General features: G+C 39.9%; 1 protein-coding gene and 1 long non-coding RNA gene across 2 annotated transcripts; both read right to left on the reverse strand.

Annotated features, from left to right (window-relative positions):
* Positions 1-359: 359 nt before the first annotated feature.
* LOC134668684 (serine/threonine-protein kinase dyf-5) lies at positions 360-23,564 on the reverse strand. The gene is made up of 11 exons (XM_063526125.1): positions 23,136-23,564; positions 22,460-22,818; positions 15,852-16,013; positions 15,237-15,419; positions 14,532-14,648; positions 13,425-13,639; positions 12,219-12,281; positions 11,405-11,503; positions 4,790-5,182; positions 3,676-3,893; positions 360-1,652 (listed from the first exon to the last, which is right to left on the reverse strand). Exons 2-11 carry the CDS (start codon positions 22,613-22,615, stop codon positions 1,591-1,593), a joined length of 1,668 nt encoding a protein of 555 aa, XP_063382195.1. The 5' UTR covers positions 22,616-22,818; positions 23,136-23,564; the 3' UTR covers positions 360-1,590.
* LOC134668586 (uncharacterized) lies at positions 18,053-18,898 on the reverse strand. Its single transcript, XR_010098811.1, has 2 exons — positions 18,714-18,898; positions 18,053-18,557 (listed from the first exon to the last, which is right to left on the reverse strand). It is a non-coding gene; the product is annotated as an uncharacterized LOC134668586 (long non-coding RNA).
* Positions 23,565-23,783: the final 219 nt, after the last annotated feature.

The raw sequence follows: 23,783 nt of genomic DNA on the forward strand, positions 1-23,783 counted from the left end.
TAATGGAGCTGATATGATGGAGACAGGAGGTGGCCATGGGAACTCTGTAATAAAACAACACAAACTAATTGTGTTTGGGGTTCTTAGAATGGTCTCGATGAGTATTAGTTGCCTGTGGAAAAGTACAGTCAGCGATAAAAGCTTGTACCAAAAATGACATTATTGACAAGAACTTATCATAGCAATCCGACTCCTCAGTAGAGGGAGGAGAAATAATACAGGTCTTCAGCAATTTAAGTATTAATCTGCTCAACTGAGGGCACATCAAATATTTAAATATCTTCAAAATATGTATTACATTGGTCAGGGTTATATATAGGTGAAATGAGGAAAAGAAAGATGAAGTGAAAAACAATGGATTTTCAACAAATATTTTATTAAATTATTTTACTTAATTTGATGATGTCTCAGTCCTATAGAACTACACACCAAATATGTGATTATTTTTCAACCCTTAAAATGCATTCATTTCTTTCAGTTAAAAAAAATGCATTAAACAAAAAATAGTGCACTACAGACATGTTACTAAAAAAATACATGGTTTCCTTTTCCATCCAAAATGTTGGTTTTTTTAGCGGTAGGAAAAAGGTAAACAATCTGTGTCTTTCAATTGAAAAACACATTTTCAATAAATCAATCAAACTTTTATTGATAAAATAGAACATTATTTCTATTACAATGCACATTATTATTTTATACATAAAAACATTACTTACAAATTATGTATACATAAGTCGCAGCAAATATGTAACAATTATGAAATTTGTGAATATAATACGATCATTTATATTCTGCTTTCATAAGCATTACTACTGATTTTTAATAAGCGTTTTTCAATTAATAGACATTTCAAGATCGCTTACCTTCTTTGTAATGATGCTACAAAAACGAACTAGTATCAGTGAAATACTCCATGTATTTAAGGGTAAAAATTGAAGTGGCTATAATACCGTTACATCACATCACTACCTACTCACTCAATTTTGTCTACACAATCTTTCTAAGGTAAAGTATATCCCCGAGTATTCTCTCTCCAGCAAAGTTCGCCCACTCCAACTGAGCTACCGAGACTTCTCCGTCTGCAGCGAATATTTCCTTCTCTCCTTCTTCCGGCCATGTCCCATTTCTAATTTTGGTGCCTTGCACGCACACGTCACGCAAGCGGAATGACATCTCTTAGGGACGCAGCCATGCGGTGAAATGAGATAGCAATATCACTTGCTCCCTCTAACGCATAAATGCGACCCTTGGAGTGGCCGGCGTTGGCCCATCGTGTAGAGGAGCCCTTATAAGGATCCGTATATTACAAGGTACACGTCCAAGTACGCTCAGCCGGTGTGCACATGTTTTTAACCCATAGAACGCCGAGCCAATTAGGTATATACATACTTACAACGCGCCATTGTAAACCTATAAGATAAGACGTCTTTGGCGGGCAAACTGCCGCCTATCGTGTGCCATCGTGATCCTTATGGGAAGGCACGAAGGTTTATATTGGGCTGTAACTGCGCGCGTAAGATGACGTCTTTAGCGGTCATAAGGTTAAATAGTATATGTTGGTGTTGGGACCGTTGGGGGTTGAGGCGGGGGTCAGCGAAGGTACTTGGCGGCCCAGTCCACGCGCGGCGCGCCGCTGCCCACCGTCGCTGTCTCTGTAATTTATATATAGATGGTCAAGCAAATCTTGTCAGTAAAAAAGGCGGCAAATTTAAAAAATGTAGGCGCGAAAGGTTATCGTCCCATAGAAAATTTGAATTTCGCGCCTTTTTCTATTGACAAGATTTGCTTGACCAACTAAGTATAAATAAAAAGCGCACCAAATAGCGAAGGTAGTAAATTCAAGCTTCCTCGTCCTCGTATTCTACGTAGAAAATAAATACCTACAAATAAATGGTCAATATAGTACAGTCACGTGCAATAATTTGTTACACAACGAAGGCAGCAAAAATATCTGACACGATCTTAATTGTAGAGCCATAAGAGCGTGTCACATATTTTTGCGGCGTTCGAAGAGTAACATATTATTGCAGGTGACTGTACATACATAGTATAATGGGCTCCCATAGCGAAAAGGATTATGGAACGGTGATATATCGATCCTCGCGCCGGACAACGCCGCGCCGAGTGCAATCATTGATACAAGATATGTTTTCCATCGTATTTTCTGGGTAACGTTCGTATTTGTCATGCTACTTCAGGCAACCTCAGTACTTTTGTACCGTGACTCGATTGACTAAAATAGCAAGGACACGTTCGCACGTTTCCGTGAAAAAACGATGGAAAACAATTATGCACTACGGGCCAGTCGCGCCGGCCACATTTGACAGACCGATCAACGTCAGCCGGCGCGCCCCGGCTTTCCATACTTTCCATACATAAAAATTTTGCGAACCGTTTAATGATACGAACAGTTCGGTGCGACCGATCCTGACGTAGTATAGTTACCGTGGTGTGAGCGCATAGCGAGCGGATGGAACAGCGACGTGTCGATCCTGGCGCCGGCGACGTACCGCGCCGCGCCGAGGTAGGCGGCGGCGGCGCCGCGCGCGCCGGGCGCCGGCGCGGCGGCGGGGAGCGGCGCCAGCACGCTGCGCCCGCGCGCCGCCGCCGTGTCTGCACGCCGGAGGGACTATATCTGTAGTATAGTTACCGTGGTGTGAGCGCATAGCGAGCGGATGGAACAGCGACGTGTCGATCCTGGCGCCGGCGACGTACCGCGCCGCGCCGAGGTAGGCGGCGGCGGCGCCGCGCGCGCCGGGCGCCGGCGCGGCGGCGGGGAGCGGCGCCAGCACGCTGCGCCCGCGCGCCGCCGCCGTGTCTGCACGCCGGAGGGACTATATCTGTAGTATAGTTACCGTGGTGTGAGCGCATAGCGAGCGGATGGAACAGCGACGTGTCGATCCTGGCGCCGGCGACGTACCGCGCCGCGCCGAGGTAGGCGGCGGCGGCGCCGCGCGCGCCGGGCGCCGGCGCGGCGGCGGGGAGCGGCGCCAGCACGCTGCGCCCGCGCGCCGCCGCCGTGTCTGCACGCCGGAGGGACTATATCTGTAGTATAGTTACCGTGGTGTGAGCGCATAGCGAGCGGATGGAACAGCGACGTGTCGATCCTGGCGCCGGCGACGTACCGCGCCGCGCCGAGGTAGGCGGCGGCGGCGCCGCGCGCGCCGGGCGCCGGCGCGGCGGCGGGGAGCGGCGCCAGCACGCTGCGCCCGCGCGCCGCCGCCGTGTCTGCACGCCGGAGGGACTATATCTGTAGTATAGTTACCGTGGTGTGAGCGCATAGCGAGCGGATGGAACAGCGACGTGTCGATCCTGGCGCCGGCGACGTACCGCGCCGCGCCGAGGTAGGCGGCGGCGGCGCCGCGCGCGCCGGGCGCCGGCGCGGCGGCGGGGAGCGGCGCCAGCACGCTGCGCCCGCGCGCCGCCGCCGTGTCTGCACGCCGGAGGGACTATATCTGTAGTATAGTTACCGTGGTGTGAGCGCATAGCGAGCGGATGGAACAGCGACGTGTCGATCCTGGCGCCGGCGACGTACCGCGCCGCGCCGAGGTAGGCGGCGGCGGCGCCGCGCGCGCCGGGCGCCGGCGCGGCGGCGGGGAGCGGCGCCAGCACGCTGCGCCCGCGCGCCGCCGCCGTGTCTGCACGCCGGAGGGACTATATCTGTAGTATAGTTACCGTGGTGTGAGCGCATAGCGAGCGGATGGAACAGCGACGTGTCGATCCTGGCGCCGGCGACGTACCGCGCCGCGCCGAGGTAGGCGGCGGCGGCGCCGCGCGCGCCGGGCGCCGGCGCGGCGGCGGGGAGCGGCGCCAGCACGCTGCGCCCGCGCGCCGCCGCCGTGTCCGCGCGCCGGAGAGACTCTGAGGGGCGCGACTCGTGCACCACCTCACCGCTGCAATTTATATTCGACCTTTGAATGCCACGCCTATCGTCTTCGCCACGACGTTACGCGACTGACTTCGGCTAAGGCGACGACCATAGGTTGGAGCGAGACGCAGCGAACGAGACACCCTTCGTTCCCACCTATGGTTTTCGCCTTAAGGAGCTAACACACTACCGCACCGCACCAAGGTCATTGTGGGACGCACCCATAAGTAAGAGGGAGAAAGCGATATCTCTTTCTCCCTCTTACTTATGGGTGCGTCCCACTATGACCTTGGTGCGGTGCGATAGTGTGTTAGCTACTTTAAGGACGCAGTTGTAAAAGTGGTAACAGACTATCGCCCCGGACCGCGACCTTGGAGTGGTTCTTAGTTGAAGCCAGTCGCGCAATGTCGCGGCCAGGACGTATCGTGTGCGGCGCGTCATCGTGAACCTAGTCGGAATGAATGAAGGTTGATATTGGGCTGCAGACCCGTGTAGTGTAGTCAGATCATACACAGCTGCTATCAGCTGATACAGCTGATACTTGATGCCTATCTCCCATATATGTATTTTACTACTTTATAGAACATTAAGTTAACGATGCCATAAACCTTGACTTACTGTAATTTACTATACAATGGTTAATGACCATTGCCATAACTTCCACTCGATTAAACCTGTTAAAACCTTAGTATATAAGGCCAGCGCTTTCTACCAATATATTCAGTATTTACTCGACTCTTGTGTTATCATTATAAACCCTGAACGCCGAACACTTCATGGCGACCCTGCCAGGCGGGCTGCTCGAGGATTAGCCCGAACACTTCATGGCGACCCTGCCAGTCGGGCTGCTCGAGGCAGCCCCAGTTTAAACGCCGCCCCGTAGCCCAGCCAGCCAACCAGACCCGCCGCCTCTACCAATACCGCCTGTGCCCAACAGCAAACACCAGATGACTACAGGCCAGGACGAGTGCGGCATGTGCGCGCCGCCCGCCACCGGCGCCAGTGTGCTCCCCAAACCCCAACCGCACCCGCGCTACAACAACAAGGCCGCCCGGCTCCGCACCTTCAAAGACTGGCCCAAGAGCATGAAGCAGAAACCCGAGGAGCTCGCCGAGGCCGGCTTCTACTACACCGGCCAGAGCGACAAGACCAAGTGCTTCTACTGCGACGGAGGACTCAAGGATTGGGAGGAGGACGACGTCCCATGGGAGCAGCACGCGCGTTGGTTCGACCGGTGCGCGTACGTTCAGCTCGTCAAGGGAGAAGATTACGTCCAGAAGGTCATGAGCAGCCAAAAAGGAAAAGTCATCATTGCTCCAAACAAAGCGTCCAACAGCGCAAGCACTAGCCAAGCTCACAGCGGCTCAGGGGCTATGATAACAATAATAATAACGGTGGATACCACGGGACAGAAAGCCACAACAAGAACAGTCCAGTGGGCCACAAAAACACCAGGTATTCACCGTCGACCCCAACTACCAACTCGGCCGGATCACCAGCCACCTCATGGACATGGCAGAGCCCACACTTCCAGGAGACAATACCGAAGCCGTCACGTATACCGCAGCCAAACGCAAACCTAACAAGTAAGCAAGCACACCAACTACTTAAGGATTTTTATTCTCGTCTTATTAAAATTATCAGTTAAAATTATCATTAAGGATAATATTAATCAAATTCATAATCTATCTATCTATGTAAAGATAGATCTATAATCATAATTATGTATAATCTATTCTTTAAACATGTAGATCCATCTGCGAGCGATATTTCAATTTCTACTATCTATTTATCTATTAATAAAATTATAATTAGTTTGCGATTACTACTTGATGACGAAAAACAAGACATGAATATATGTTAAAAAAATATATATATTCACCAGTTGACGATAAATAATAATTATTAAAATAAAACAAGTAATAAAACATACATCTAGATAAAATTAAATATCAACAACTTATTAAAATAAAACAAGTAATAAAACATACATATAGATAAAATTAAATACCAAAAACTTGCAAAGATAAAACAATTAATAACACAAAAACATTTTCTAATAACCATCAATAAATTTAACCGAGGCATCATTCGTTAAATTTTAAAACACATAAACAAAATTAAAACAAACAAAACACATATAAGGCGTCGCATGGTTAACTCAAACAGCTTTATACAATCAGCAATTTTTAATAACTGAGACGGGGGTGCATTCCATTATTTCCATCTTTACAATTAACTTAACATATATATCTTCATATAGGTATCTAAAACACCACAATAAAAAAAAACACCTTAACAATAATATTATTTAGCATCGATTAAAACATAACAAACCCATTTCCCAACGTAAAGACAAAACCACTATCACACTAACCCAACATTAACTTGGACTAACTGACAAACACTAGAATCTATTATTCCACACATAAAACGGCATCACTTATTATCTTTACAAATTATTATCCAATTTAACGTTCAAAAACTTAGCTTTCACACCATTTGGTTTTCAATACGTAACATATTTAATATATTTTTGCAAAGGCCCTCTTAACCAGTTACAAATTAATTTCATGTTTTCCAAAAGAAAAGCAAAAAAAAAAAACCCCAATCAAATCATTTCGCTATTACAATCAATCAATCAAACTTTTATTGGTAAATTAAAAGTATTTTACATGTCAACACTTTATTACAATTACAAAACACATTATTATTTTATACATGAAAACATTACTTACACAGAATATTATTATTATTTTAGATCAAATAATTTCAACTTACATATACGACTTTAATACCTTTAATGCGAATTATAAACTCTATATTTTTTTTATTATTATCTGTTCAATTTGCAAATTTGATTTCAATTTTTTTTAAATAACGGTATAACTTATTTCTATGACATGTAGTCAATCAGAATAAATATTTTGTTTTTAAATCTAAAGTAAATAAATAACAATCTTACATTAACATACGTTAACTTACATTTATATATCAATAATATTCAGTCCACGGATCTATTACTCAACTAATTAGAGATTGCATAAAAATAAGAACATGCCATCAGCCAGTCCCCACTCTCATAATAACCAAATATAAGGGAAAATACAAAAATTTAATTAAGAAAATCAATATTCACATCCAACAAATTACCAATAACAACAAAACATACAAAGTAACACAAACATATCAACACTAGCTACTAATCAACTTAAACATATGATATGATTAATGGGATGCACCACGGATGAACATGCAACATATGCTATGTCATCTCAAATTTCGAGTACCTACCTACATAGAAAGAAGAAAAATAAATAACCATAAACAATTCATACACTTAACGCATTATTAGAGTTTTAAACTAAAAAATAATCGCAACACATAATATGAAAATCAAGGCATAATATAGGTACTATACGAAAAGCTATACACTAAATATAATGAAAGACAAAAAAAAAAGAGAAAGGAAAAATATAAATATCACATTGAGGGAGCTAAATCACATAAGTGTTGCAACCATTAGCCTGATCAACTAAAATTTATTGTGACTCTTATATGCTTTAAGTTTTCAAAATGACGATTTCCTTTCAAAATGGGGTAGCTCGTGGAATTAAATAATGTAAGCAAGGTACACCAGGATACAACCAGGCAATAACCCTTGAAACCTGACCATGATTCGATCGAGCATCAATCGTGGAGACTCCTTGGGCACACGGAAAAGTTTTTTTGCTGTTCCGATGTGTGAAAACAAATGTCTGGCAATACATATTAACGCGTAATATGTATTAGCGCGCTATAATAAATAATGTCCATGCAAACAATTGCATGTTGATTTTTGTATCCTTAATAAATATGTTTTATGTAAAAAAAAAGGTCGGCCGACCGAGAGCGCTAACTATTAAAAGCTTTTAGCTTTGAGCGCTGTGTACTTTTTAAAAGACAGGTGACAAGTATCACAAAGTCAGCTTACAATTATTAGGTCACAATGCAGACATTACAAAATGGCTCATTGGCGATCAATTATTACACAATGCAGACATTGCAAAATGGCTCATTGGCGATGAATTATTACAATAATAAATAATTTTCCACAAATCACGAGCAATAATTCTGATGAAAAATTAAATTGAAATAAATGAAAAACCCCAGGGAAAATAATACACATTATAACACATCAGAATAATATTTTTCTTTTACAAGCACTGAATCCTTGAGACATCATGATAGGGTCGAGTTACCTTGCATGGAGGTCCTTGGACACATAGTATGTTTATAAATATAAACATGTGTTAAAAAAAACAGCCTGTAAAAAAAGTATATATGAATATATATACATATAAAAATCAAATATAGCCTTATACTAAAAAAAAAAACAACTATCAATCAAAACAGAGAAGAAAATAAATAAATAATACAATAAATTATGTACTAACCCCCTTATTCATAAACGTTTACTAAAGTTGACAAGCCGATAATAATCGTTTGTCCCTTTCCGACGTATTGGTATGATGGAAAGGGACAAACGATTATTATCGGCTCGTCAACTTTAGTAAACGTTTATGAATAAGGGGGTAAGTATGCCCGAAGATGTGGTTTCAGCACAAAATGCGAACCAATTTAAAAATAAATCAGACAAACACATCAATACATCTACTTGTCAACGATAACTATTAATGATTACTGGATACAGGCAATGTCAGTTGTCACAACTGCCTGCCTGCTTACAAAATAATAAATATATTTATGAATAAAATTAAATTAAAACAAAGAACATTAATTAAATAAAAAAATAATAAACGTAAAACGAACATTAAAAAAATACCTACAATTATAGCGATAATAATAAACAAATCAATTAAATAAAAATAAAAATACATACTTAATTAAAAATAAGTTAAATTAATGAAAAAAAAAACCAATTCAATCACAAAAAAAATACCTTACATGTAAATACAATACACGTTGTATTGTGTCCATAATATAATAATAAATTAATGACCAGTTTGCATGTCGAAGAAAATTCGCAAAGATACCTAACAACCTATTTACCATACCCACAATAGGTCAATGTAATAATAATAAAAAAAAAACATATATATAAAATAAATAAAATAATACAAAACTTATTTCACTCAAAAGAATACCACTTAATTTAAAAGTTTAGAGTATTACATTATACTACAATACGAGTTTTGCGTCACCAATGTAGAAAAATCCTTTTAACCACATAGTTATTATTACCCAATGTATAAAAGAGCCATATACTGTTATTCAAAATCAGGGTACAAATATTAGCATTAAGTAAGAACATATTGTAAAAAAAAAAACCAGCCATGCAGCACAAAAATAATGCAACCCTTACATTGTCAATGACATATTATCAAAATTATAAATCAATTTTTTAAATCATTACACTTTTCGGCATCTAAAAATATCAGTTTACACTGAACCGTAATTATTCATAACAGATAGACCCAATTTATAATTTTAACTCTTATTCCCTAGAACTTAAGTATAGATTACAAAAGTCCCAGGAGGACGCTAGACATAATGTAATTATGTCAAAACAACTTAAAAACCAAAAATATGAAAAAAAATAATTCATGTAACAATAACGTAGGAAACTTAATATTAATAAAAAAAAGGAAAAAGATGGACCCAGTATTAACCCTACACAGTATTTCAAGACTAAGGTCAAAATTTAAAAATATTAGTATCAGGAAAAGAAAACATTGTACACCAAAACAGAACAAAGCACTATTACTATTAGAACTCACCTTTTCGGCACACCAGACACAAGAAACACACACACAAACACACAAGTCAAGTTCAAACGTAATTACAATAAGTTCCACGATCGACCGACACAAATCCGCGAAGCAAGCGACGGAACTAATCTGATAATCAAACAATCCACATTACTTATTTTACAAATGCAATTTAAAACCGATCACCATTAAACTTACCAAGCCGACAGAATCCAAAAAAAAGGACCTCCATCTTCCTTATTAGAACATAAGAAAGCAAGCAACGCATTGTTTACAGTAGTATATCTAATGTTACATAGAATAATTATAAGTAAGAAACATACTAAATGTCAAAACCGCACTTTTAGCTATAAGATAAATAATGTAACAGAAAACCTAACATCCCATCGCATACCACCATCCATATAAGGAACCACTATCTCCATGACACAGAGAATTAATAAATAATGCCTAACAAATAAATATCATATTAGTTAACAGTTTCAATAAAAGTAAACACATGTTAATGCAACAATGTATTTCATAACCATATAAGGAACATGTAATCTTAGAAATAGGCATGTAAGCAAATTGTATATCCAGATAGCAGTAAGATTTTTATTATATTCATAATTTTAAGAACCAATATGTATACCATAGATATAAGTTCACTTAAGCCAAAAAATAATACTTGTTATATATTTTTTGTCTTCAAAAAAAAAAAAACGGGAAAGCTGTAGTGTAGTCAGATCATACACAGCTGCTATCAGCTGATACAGCTGATACTTGATGCCTATCTCCCATATATGTATTTTACTACTTTATAGAACATTAAGTTAACGATGCCATAAACCTTGACTTACTGTAATTTACTATACAATGGTTAATGACCATTGCCATAACTTCCACTCGATTAAACCTGTTAAAACCTTAGTATATAAGGCCAGCGCTTTCTACCAATATATTCAGTATTTACTCGACTCTTGTGTTATCATTATAAACCCTGAACGCCGAACACTTCACCCGCGCTGCATTTGATCTCTTTGTTGGTCAAAGGACGATCAATGTAAAGTGTGAATCAACTTTTTTTTCTCTCGTTACCATAGTTACGGTCGCCTGAGCCTCACCTTAAAACGTTAAAATGAATAATCCGGTTGGTGCCTTAAGGCGCTCCCCACAAGGGTAAAGTTAAGCACGAAAATACTTATATGTACCAGTGGCGGCGCGTCCCTAAAAGCCGATTCCCACCGGCTTGCCTTCTTTTGGACGTTTGAGCAGAGATGTAAAGGAAATATGTAAGCCAAATTAGCCCCGGCTCGCCTATGGATATGTTTGACGCGCCGCCACTGATATGTACCTACACGTAGATAAGGTGGTGAAATGTCCATGATCAAGAAATATTCCCCCCATTTACAGAGCCACTTTACTGATTCTTGTTCTGATATATATTAAATCGTAGGCCACGTCTACGCCCCGGCTAGTATGTGCCCATGATTAAGCCCATTCATAACAATAATAAAAAAAAAGTTCAAATCAAAGTTTATTAAGGATTCGTCGATCTAGGAACTCAAAACAAAAACGGCCGTTTTTACTTTGGACGCATAGATTGACAAATCCAGCAACATAATAACTAGTTTGATGTATTCAAAAGGTACATAAATACACAATACAGTCCGTAGCGGCCTCCTTTTTTAAATATCTTTCGTGAAATTTAAATAATCACGATAATTTAGTAGTGGCGCTAGTGTGCACGTTGAAGGGCTCTATGATGTGTAGGTAACCGTACCCCAAAATGTCGGCAAAATGGTCCCTTGGCGGCGCCAGCGCGGGCAGCGCGGGCGCGGCGGCGGCGGGCGATGGCTCCAGCTCCACGCGCACGCTACTCCTGGAAATGCAAGCCTCATTATTCTCAAAATATTAACTCATAACAACACGTTTTTTTTAATAAAAAAAATATAAAAATTGTAATATACTCTGGCAAGCCAGCGTCAATAAAAAAAGACGGCAATTTGTCAGTAAAAAATGTAGGCGCAAAGGATAGATTTCCGATATAAATTATGAATTTCGCGCACTTCTATTGAGTATACAGTCTATACACCGTGTTTTTTTTATTTCCGTTAATTTCAAGAGTGCATTCCTGAGCTTAAATCAAGTAACTTTCTCAAAGACACCGATATTCAGTATAACTCAATTTTGGAGATAATCAATAATTTATTTTTTTCCTATAAGGCCTCTACAAGCGTGTACACTTGCCTTAGGGCCGGTTTACATATTGATTAGTGTTTAGAATGAGTTCATACATTTGCTACTAAACTTAAGTACAATCTTGGTCGATCGATGTCCGAAATGACATTGATATGTCACAGATTTCAATTGTTTGGTTGAGTTAAATGTAATGTCCGTGTTACAACAACGCTATATGCTACATTTAATTACTTTTTAAACTTTTTAAAATTAAAAAAAAATATATTAACTATGCCATTTAGTTTTCTTAAACGGACTTAACCAGAGTCCGAAGTTAACGGAATTTAATAAAAACACGGTGTATAGTATACAGCCACATTACCTTTTTTTAATTAAATAAAAGTTGAATCACGCACCTTCTTGCGCGAGACAGTGGCGGCGGCACGCCGAGTTCAGTTCCTACCGCGAAATATGGAAACCTGGAACACATTATATATTATTTGGTATTTAGATACCGGGTGTGTAATGATCGATATAAAAATAATTAATATATTTTCTGTAGATATAACAACATTTAATATAATTTCAGAAAATATAATAACTCATTTTGTAATATATACATTTGGTATATTATTAAAATGTTTAATATCATTTTGTATAATTATCTTTTGATATAACACTCATTTATTATAACAATCATGTGATATAATGCTCATTTATTATACAAGTATTATTATATAAGCATTATTCGGTATAATAATATAGTAAAGGTATTTTTATGACGACATATGTAAATGTTTAACGCAGATTAGGTAGTGGTTTGTATTGTGTAATGGACGCAAATCTAACCTAACCTAACCTACTTTTCTGTTAGCGGTTCGTTTAGTGTAGGGGTCGCAGTTCTTAACCTAACCTAACCTAGTATTCCGGTAGCGGTTGGTTTTGTGTAGGGGTCGCAGTTCTTAACCTTATTACCTACCTAGTTATAAATAGCAGTTCGTTATATGTAGAAATAGTCGTTTTTTCTAGTTTGTAATAACGAATGTGGAATTATATATCTAATACATTATATCAGCAATTCTACTTTAGATGAAATAACTTTATATCATAAATTCAGTATAGAAAATATGCATTATACTTGAAGAATGTTATGCTAAATGTTATTAGATCAATTAATCTTTATATAAAATGATAATTTATATCATATGAAAATATATTAAGTGTTGTTATATCATTTATTAATTATACTAAATAAGCGTTATTGCAACTGATATTATAATAAAAATGTTTATAGCCATCGATACGCACCCAGATACCATGTTTACCAGTGGCGGCGCGTCATAAAAGCCGATTCCCACCGGCTTGCCTGTTTTTGGACGTTTGAGCAGAGATGTAAAGGAAATATGTAAGCCAAATTAGTCCCGGCTCGCCTATGGATATGTTTGACGCGCCGCCACTGATGTTTACCAATAGGCATGTTTATTTTTCAACGGCAGCAGCGCCATCTGCATCCAACTCGGCGCATGAGAATATTTTTGTACGGGTGCGGCGGGCGTACGTGTGGTGACCTCGATTTCCTTACGTGCCGCTAGTAGTCGAGGTGGTGTGCGTGGCAAACATACCGCAACGCCTGCTGCGCCGTGGGGCGCTCCCGGGGCGGGTAGCGCAGCAGCGCGGCCAGCAGCGCGAGCGCGGGCGGCGCGGCGCCGGGCACGGCGCGCGCCAGCGGCACGGGCGCGGCGGCCGGGAAGCGGAAGCGGAGCGCCTCGGCCAGCGCCAGCCCCTCCGGCCACGACGCGCGCGTCGGCGCGCCCAGGACGCCCGCGATTTTATACAACTTGAAACAAATTATTTATTTATTTCAAAACAAGTTAAACAGCATAACAGTAAAAAATACCAAAGCACTGCTAACTTAAAGATTAAAGAAGAAGAATACAATATGTATACAATTTATCACAAGTTACAAAAACATAAATTAACACATTTTAAACAGTAGAAGGACGTGCATCCATCTTCTCACAGAACCTCAAACATTCAACACGCACAACCACCAGTCTGCTTGCAAACAAATCATTATAACACTTAGCGCCAATTGCACCATCCCACTAACCCGGGGTTAACCGGTTAAACCTTTAACCTAGTGTCAAATTGTACCGGTAACCATGGTAACTCCAGATTTTACCCGTTAACCCCGAGTTAGAGTGATGGTGCGAGTGGCCCTTAGGACCCACTGACCCGGGGTTAAGCGGTTAAACCGTTAATCTATTCTCAAATTGTAATGGTAACCATGGTAACGACAGGTTTAATCGGTTAACCCCGGGTTAGTGGAATGGTGCAAGTGGGCCTAGGTATTAAGTAATACGACTGATATTATCACTGACTGCGTATAAAGTGGAGTCTATTGAACTCGGGGCAAATTGCTTTGCTATTGAAATGCCAGTATATCTAACGGCTGATGACCTTACGGGCAATAAAAATGGTGCATGAATAGGGCCAATACAGCGGTGTGACACCGCTACAACGCGATTGGTTGATGATTTCGCATCACGCGCGCAATTGGTCGCAATTAGTTGCGTTAGACTGCACAATTGGCTCGAATTCGTGAGTTACACTCTGACACCACTGAACTAGCACTATTCTTAGTGCCCGTAAGGTAATAGTAAAAGCTACTTGATTTATTTCACAACGGATAACATCATTCGACATTCAAAATGTTTTTCAAGTCCTACCTGGTCGATCTCAGAGGCTCCAGGGAACAGTGGGCGTGCCGTATGCAGCTCTGCTGCTATACAACCCACGGCCCACAGATCCACGGGGGCGCCGTACGCCGGGTCTCGCAGCAGCACCTTCAATTCACATATTTGCTTGTTACAGTGCAGTGTAGCATAAATAATTAATAGAATCAGGCGTTACTTTGCGACAACCCATAATATTAAAACAAAAATATTGCATGTCTTTACATGACGACCCTGCCAGGATTTGAACTTAGAATCTTCTGTCTTACTGGTAACTTAAACAAACACAACAACTGTTACCTGACCTACTTACCTAGTATCTATTATTATTTCATATCCCAAAAAAATACCCCTTTAATTTTGGGTCTTTAGACCTGGCGTTAAATAAATTTAAACCAATCACAGCTACAGTCACAGCTCATTAGTTTGGTTTAGAAAAATAAGACAGTCAGAGCCCTTTACGAAGAACCAGAAAAAAGGCGATATATATTTATATCTCACCTCAGGCGCGCGGTACCAGCGCGTAGAAACGTATTGAGTATACGGCAGACGGGAGCGCACCTCCCGCGCGAGTCCTAGGTCTGCGATCTTGACCAGCTCCGGACCGCTGCAGAGCAAATTCTCCGGCTTCAGGTCATGGTGGTAGAATCTGTAGGCATATACGCTAACAACCAGAAAGGCTATATATTTATATCTCACCTCAGGCGCGCGGTACCAACGCGTAGAAACGTACTGAGTATACGGCGGACGGGAGCGCACCTCCCGCGCGAGCCCTAGGTCTGCGATCTTGACCAGCTCCGGACCGCTGCAGAGCAAGTTCTCCGGCTTCAGGTCGCGATGGAAGAAGCCGTGGCGGTGCATGTGGGCTAGACCACGGAGTACCTAAACATGCATCATTATGAGATTTAAACAAGACCGAAGTGATTCCGTAAACAAAGTTTTGTACGGAACACTAAAAAGATGTTGTACCATGGAGGTGAAAGTTTATTCACAACTAAATGAAGAGATTGTTTTCGTACATGGATTGCTGGCCAAAACATATGACCAGAGTTCACAAGAAAACTTGTTAGACCAACATAAATCTGCAACGATTTTGATAGCACACGCAGTGCAAGTGTTACCTATTTATTTATACGTCATAATTTCATAGAAATAGAGGTTCCATGATTTAAATATATTTCTGTTTTTTTTATGGCGGAGCCATATATTTATTCAGATTTAAGATATGCTCGTGAGGACTACAGCTCACTGAGCCATTAGTCTATTTCCTAATAAGCATAAAACAATTTGACAGAACAGATCAATGCTACTAACCTGTAGAAGGACATTTCGCAGCGCAGGCTCACGGGGCGGCTGCTCGCGAAGCAATTGATACAAGTTGCCTCGTAGATGCTCGAACACGAAGTATAGCGTGTCGTCTTCGCGAATCACTTCACGAAGCTTCACTATGTTGGCGTGTGACAGCTTCTTGAGCGCCTTAAATAGAATCGCATTATTTAATAAAGAACAAAAACAAGAATCGAAGAAGCAGTATTTTTTCAAAGTATAAAATTGTAATTATTACGATCTATTTTGCTTTAGACGCTAAGGTACTGTAACGTAGACATTTTCTTAGATTTTAAATTAATATTTTTGGGTTGAATTCCTTTTCTTATTTCAACGATTTTAACAATATCCCAAACTAACTCGATTGATTGCACTTCTTTGCATAATCTGTTGCATTCAGATGCACCTTTTGATGCTTATCTGTTGTCGGGGTTGTCATATGAGTAAAAATAATTAAAACTTGAGATATTTATGTTGTTCACTCCAGGAAACTTTGTATGATGTAGGTATGATCTATTAGATAAAAAACAATTTTGATGTAAAACAAAACATAGAAATTACAGACTGATAAAGTGGCTCTGAAATGAAACATTATTAGATTTAATGATAAAATATATTTCTTAGGCTCAAGAAAGAGTTCTCTAGATAAATCAGGTCAGAATTTTCGAAGAATTTGTGTCTTCAGGGAATTGGCACCCTACTTTTGTTTTTTGCCTTTTGTTCTCAAGATATGAGGAGGTCATTCTGAGGTGACATGCACTTTTGATGTGTGGACCCCTCCGGGGACGCACGCTCGCATGAGCCCTATTTTGTGATAAGACCACACATTCCACATGGTGGTCAAAATGGTGGAAGCAGTTCGAGTCCTTCGGTGTGTTCCACTGAAGTTGACTCCTGCTCGAGGGAAGGGAGCGCTCCGCCAGAAGTCCTAACAGCTTCCAGTGCGGAGCCGGGATGTTTCTAGAAGCTTTTGATGTTTCTAGAAGTTTCAAGATGTTTCGAATTTGAAGTTTTAAAATGATGCTGTGGGATCTGACCCACGTCATCTGCACTGGCCGGCTCCAACCAGGTTAGCAGTCAGCTTCCCGGGGATAGGCGAGGTCACTCCCCGCTGCTCCAGGTCCGGTAGCAGTTTTTGAGGTCGGTCCGATGCATCTTTAATTTTTAAATTGCGTCTGCGCTCGGCTACAAATTTAAAATGTGATTTAGAGCAATAGTTATTTTAATTTAAAGTTTTGAAAGTTCTGGTGCATAAAACTTAGGTATTTCGAAATTTAGTCTTTAGTAATTAATTAATTGGTGTAAACCTTATAACATGAACCTGTGAAGCGACCCAGCTATACCACTGAGCTTTTACATAATAATATTAGGTTAATAAAGTTTGTTAGATATCAATTTGTTTAATTGTTTCTCCTCCTAGCTTTCCTACAGCAAGGTTTCCATTTAGTTTATTTTATTTTATCTTGATTTCAATTTATTTTGTTAACATGGCTGTTTTTATTTTTGACAAGCCGGAGCTTTCCATTCATTTATTTTACCCCCTTTCAAAACACCCGTGTTACAATGGCGCCCAAGGATTTCAGGTTTTTAAATAATTACTTGCTGCAGGAAAAGTCTAGATTTATTTTTATGCACCAGAAAATAATTTTGTTTAACTCACCTTTTGTAGAGTATTTTGTTACATTTCAAAGATTTTTTGGGTATTGCATACCATAATTTGGGCATTTGCTCACATTTATGCTGTTTTCTGCACATTTACATGAAATTATTTTCGAAAATCATAGAATTTTGTATGATACATTTTGAGGTTATAAGATTTTGCTGACTTGACAGATGTCAATAGCACGTGTTGTATTTTTAATCAATTTGGATACTATTTTGAAGTTTTGACACTAGAATTTCTTTTGGTTTCACATTTAACATTTAATTTCAATAAAAAAATAGGAATTTGGTATTTTGTAACATAAGATAAAAGTACACAATTTTGCCACTTGGGATCACTTGTAGTAATCTATATTTGGTTAGAATTTCATATTTTAGGTGATAAATATGTGAATTTTTGGAATTTTGATGGAACTGTACTTTCATAAATGTTTTATAATGAATTTTGTAATTTTTTATGTTTTAACAGTTAAGCCGGAAGGCATAATAATTTCACCACATTTCAAGTTTGTTAAGGAAAACAATAGTTATGTTAACATTATTTTATTTTATTTTCTATACACAGCACAGTTTTTGTAAACATGAAGCACCAGAAATTTCAATGCAGTAGCATATTTAGTTTAATAAAGTTGAAACGCAACACTCAATTTCACAGCTTATGGATAGGTACATTTATTTAGGGTGGTCAAGCCAATCTGGAGATCATCCTAGGTCCAAGGAGCTGTGGAAGCGATGTCGGCATTTTGTTTTTCAGAAATCTCCGCATAGCCGCAGGGGAAACAGTTTAGTATGGAAGTCTGGTCTGGCAGTAGTGTCCGGCGAGATGCTTGTGGTGTTTCATGATCATTTAACTTCTTAAAGAATGAAGATATTCTTCTTCGGCGTGCTAGCGCTTATAGTTCCAGAACAATTGACATGATTTCATTTTCAAAATTATAAATTCCTGTGATCCGGCAGTCCAGTTGTAGAAATGGCTGGATGCCTTTTGTTTTGTAGTGGTAATATCCAAATTCAGCACGGTTTTGATGTAATCTGTAACAAGTTCACTTAAATTTTGAGGTATGCAATACATTTTTTTGGTTAGTTTAGTTTATTTGACTTTGAAATGACATTTAGCGTTGATTTTGAAGGGAGAGGGAAAATCGTGTGAAATAAGATGATTCCTGATCTCAAGATTTAGTGTTTTACCTGTATTTTTGGTAGTTTTCGGTTAACTCTGTGTAGTTTTGAGTCGCTGATTTAGCGTTTTTAATATTTACCGTAATTCGAGTTTTTAACGGTACTTCACACAACGTAAGACTTGTGTTTCATATTAGATGGTAATTTTCCAAATTAAAATGATATTTGCAACCAAAGTTTTGTTCTTTGTAGTTTAAAGTGCAAAGTAAGGTTAAGTCATGAAATTGTTTTTTTTTGACACAGTAAGGGTGCGTTCGGAAACGCGTAAACTTTAGTAGTGTTTTCTTTAATTCGTAACGAGTTCAGCGTTTATAAAAACGCTCGTTTTTGGAAAATGATTTTGTAATTTATTTGTTTAAATATTGACATTTATTTAGTTAAATACAATATTACTATAGGATTTTTGGTTTATAACGTTACGAGATTTGGTTTTTAGTACTCAAATTTAATGTGATATATTAATTTGAAGTAGTTTTTTTAATTTAGACCTTATTTCGCCAAGAATACAGTTTGTAATCTCGGTTTGAGAATTGGCGGGAATTTCGAATAAGGCTGGCATGTTTAGGATTTTGACACAAGTTTTGGTAGGTTTTCAAGAAGGTGGTATTTTCCAAGGCCTCGCCTACACAAGAACGTTTTGTTTCACGGTTGTCTCGTTTGGAGTGTTGGGTATTATGGTAAAATATCCAATCACGACATTATGCACGGTACGTGGTGAACAGCACTGACTGTATTCACTACTAATTTTGTTGCGGGGATGGAAGAACGGGATTTGTAATGCGTGAAGTATGTTAGGGGCGACAGATGAGATATGAACGGTATGGTGAAGTGCGTGATGTATTAATGGGGCGAAACAACTTGCTCACTTTTTTTAAGATCAGAGCGAATCCTTAACATAGCCAAGGGTTTGTATTTCGGTAGTAGGTTTCGAGTGCTTACCACACTCGAGCACGGTTTTGTGCAATTTTGCGTATTTGTGGCTACGCATTTGGTCGGTATGGGGTTCATACCCAGCAGTTACCATTTTTGAGGGGCTGTTTTAAATTGGGTTCTTGCTTTTTTGGACATATCGACCGCGGTACCCCTTTTGGTTTGGTACCTTTTGTTTATCGTGTTGACGATCCAATGAGCCATTTTTGAAGGCATTGGAACGGCACTCGGTGTCTCCGCCACCTTTTTCATGCCTGCTACCGCAATGCAACTCAGCCAAATGGTTGAATTTTTTTCGATTTAGTATGGTTAGAGTTTAGGGTAGTTATCCTTGGACGCACGACCCCTCGTCTTGTACCAGTCGTCGTGCCGCCAAGGACGACAAACCACTCACCTGCTATATACCTCGTTTTTGTTTAGGTATACCATTTTTTTGTTTCGGTTTTGGATTCCGGAGAGTTGGGGGGGACAGGTGTACCTCACCAACTCAAAGGCCCGTTTTGGATTATTTTAGGTTTGATTTGATGGTTGTTGTCTACCTGAAGGGTTGGGACAGGCCTTAGTGTCCTCAACCGGTAGGGTTACAACAAAGGTTTTCGTTGAAGGCTTATAGTTAGGGGACTATAGGTCTCATTTTCGCCCGGTCTAGCTGAGATTTTTTTTTGGGAATGCTGAACATCGGTCCTGGCGGTTGGTTTTTGGCTTTCTCAGCACAACAAGCTTTTATCGCGTTGTACTGACAAGGCCAACGGTTTGTTTACGGGTTGGAAGGATAGACGGAGGTTTTTTTCTATGTGCAGCACAGTTGGCCGCATAGTTTTTTTTCACCTTCCGTGGTACTGACGTGGGTTCGAGATTATTATTTAGATTTTTTTTTGTTCGGTCAGAACAGCAGTTATTTTAAATTGTTTGACGTTAGTATGATTTTACTTTTAGATTTTTTGGGGGTTCGTTAGAGCATTTTTGGTATGTTTTGAATCTCGAAGTTGCGTCAGACTTTTTGTTTACATTCTAGGTTTTCTAGGTCAGTTTGAGTAGGTTAGTTTTCTTGCCTTCACTTTGTTTTAAATTTTGTTTTAGGATGAAAGTCGCTGAGGACAGCGAGCGGTTCACCTACGTTGAACCTTAAAATCGGGGAGGGGGGTATTGTAACGTAGACATTTTCTTAGATTTTAAATTAATATTTTTGGGTTGAATTCCTTTTCTTATTTCAACGATTTTAACAATATCCCAAACTAACTCGATTGATTGCACTTCTTTGCATAATCTGTTGCATTCAGATGCACCTTTTGATGCTTATCTGTTGTCGGGGTTGTCATATGAGTAAAAATAATTAAAACTTGAGATATTTATGTTGTCACTCCAGGAAACTTTGTATGATGTAGGTATGATCTATTAGATAAAAAACAATTTTGATGTAAAACAAAACATAGAAATTACAGACTGATAAAGTGGCTCTGAAATGAAACATTATTAGATTTAATGATAAAATATATTTCTTAGGCTCAAGAAAGAGTTCTCTAGATAAATCAGGTCAGAATTTTCGAAGAATTTGTGTCTTCAGGGAATTGGCACCCTACTTTTGTTTTTTGCCTTTTGTTCTCAAGATATGAGGAGGTCATTCTGAGGTGACATGCACTTTTGATGTGTGGACCCCTCCGGGGACGCACGCTCGCATGAGCCCTATTTTGTGATAAGACCACACATTCCACATGGTGGTCAAAATGGTGGAAGCAGTTCGAGTCCTTCGGTGTGTTCCACTGAAGTTGACTCCTGCTCGAGGGAAGGGAGCGCTCCGCCAGAAGTCCTAACAGCTTCCAGTGCGGAGCCGGGATGTTTCTAGAAGCTTTTGATGTTTCTAGAAGTTTCAAGATGTTTCGAATTTGAAGTTTTAAAATGATGCTGTGGGATCTGACCCACGTCATCTGCACTGGCCGGCTCCAACCAGGTTAGCAGTCAGCTTCCCGGGGATAGGCGAGGTCACTCCCCGCTGCTCCAGGTCCGGTAGCAGTTTTTGAGGTCGGTCCGATGCATCTTTAATTTTTAAATTGCGTCTGCGCTCGGCTACAAATTTAAAATGTGATTTAGAGCAATAGTTATTTTAATTTAAAGTTTTGAAAGTTCTGGTGCATAAAACTTAGGTATTTCGAAATTTAGTCTTTAGTAATTAATTAATTGGTGTAAACCTTATAACATGAACCTGTGAAGCGACCCAGCTATACCACTGAGCTTTTACATAATAATATTAGGTTAATAAAGTTTGTTAGATATCAATTTGTTTAATTGTTTCTCCTCCTAGCTTTCCTACAGCAAGGTTTCCATTTAGTTTATTTTATTTTATCTTGATTTCAATTTATTTTGTTAACATGGCTGTTTTTATTTTTGACAAGCCGGAGCTTTCCATTCATTTATTTTACCCCCTTTCAAAACACCCGTGTTACAGTACCTTAAATTGAAAGTAGCAATAACCATTTATCTGGTGTGGTACCATCGCCCACACTGTTAATTGTATATCGGTGGACCTTATGCCTTTGTAGATCCACCGATGTACATTTAGAAGTGTTGCTGTTTGTACCAATATAGTTGCCTTATTTCCAGTTTGTAGCGACTGACCAATGAGTGACAGCAGGCAAGGAAGTTGATAACGAAGTCAGTTTGCCAGACTCAACCCGTGCTGTAGTGTACGACTTAGAGCGTACGGCGTACGGCGGTTGGAAAACAGTCACGTTTCTACGGACAGTCCCGCTTTACCCAGTAAGAACTTAATATAGCTTCAACTAAGAGCAAAGGCCTACGTCCAGCAGTAATAGGGCTGAATACAATACCTTGACCTCTCGCAACGACATGGCCTCCTCCCACGAGTAGTACTTGCGTTTCATGCGCTTGATAGCGACATATTCCCCCGAGTCCCGGCGCCGAGCGAGCGCGACGTTCCCGTACGTGCCGTCCCCCAGCTGTTGTAGCACCACGTACCGGTTCATTTTTTACCAACCTACAAATAAAATAGAACACAATACCTTGACCTCACGCAATGACATGGCCTCCTCCCACGAGTAGTACTTGCGTTTCATGCGCTTGATAGCGACATATTCGCCCGAGTCCCGGCGCCGAGCGAGCGCGACGTTCCCGTACGTGCCGTCCCCCAGCTGTTGTAGCACCACGTACCGGTTCATTTTTCACAAACCTTTAAAAAAAACAATTAATTGGTATATAGCCTAATTAAATTAAATCCAAATAGTCGTTTTGAGGAATTAATTCCCAGTAAAGAGGGTTTTATAGCTGTCCAATATCCACATCCACAAATGTAACACATAATGTACTTACCTATGGAAGCAATAATGATTACTGATTTTGGTATAAATTACCTATTTAAAAAGTCGGAAACATTCCCGTCCGAGAGTAAAATTTTATTAGATTCTATGAAACATTTTTCAGTCCAGTGAAGGACTCCTTAATTATTAGGCAAGTTGGCCTCAAGGACTATTAAAAATAGTTGCTCACCTCATCCACCGTGCATTCCTGCCTTCTGAAATTCTTCCTATTATCTTTTTGACATAGTATTCTATTTCACACAATTAATTGTAGGTAAAAACTATAATAAATAAGACAAACTGATCGAAAAAACTTAAACTTCACAGAAATATAGCTGACGACTTCGATTTTAGGTTTTCCCTCTATTAAAATTTAGTTTATAGTAATTTCTAACAACACAAAATGGACCATTATAACTACTTTAAAAGGTAGTTTAATAGTTTTATAAGGAAGACACTCGAAATAAACTTTGATCAAATTTCGACACGTCACAACGAACAATATTGAGACTTTATTTGTGTCATCCATAATAATCCGTAACCATGGTAACGACCAACATACGGTTTCGCCTACAATGTCACTAGGAGGCGCTAGCGAGGTCACGTGGTCAACCGACTTCAAAAAAGGAAATTTTAATTTTTCAATATAGACCTTCCTAGATTTTTTCTATTGGTACAGTCGGTGCCCTAACATGAGTTAGACCGAGAAAAGTCTGCAGCGATTGTGATATTAGGCCACGCAGTGTAAGTGTTATATTAAACGTCAAACTTCTATGAAATTATAACGTATAAATAACACTTGCACTGCGTGGGCTATCAAAATTGCTGCAGACTTCTC

This window comes from Cydia fagiglandana, chromosome 11, assembly GCF_963556715.1.
Source record: "Cydia fagiglandana chromosome 11, ilCydFagi1.1, whole genome shotgun sequence".
Classification (NCBI taxonomy): Eukaryota; Metazoa; Arthropoda; class Insecta; order Lepidoptera; family Tortricidae; genus Cydia; species Cydia fagiglandana.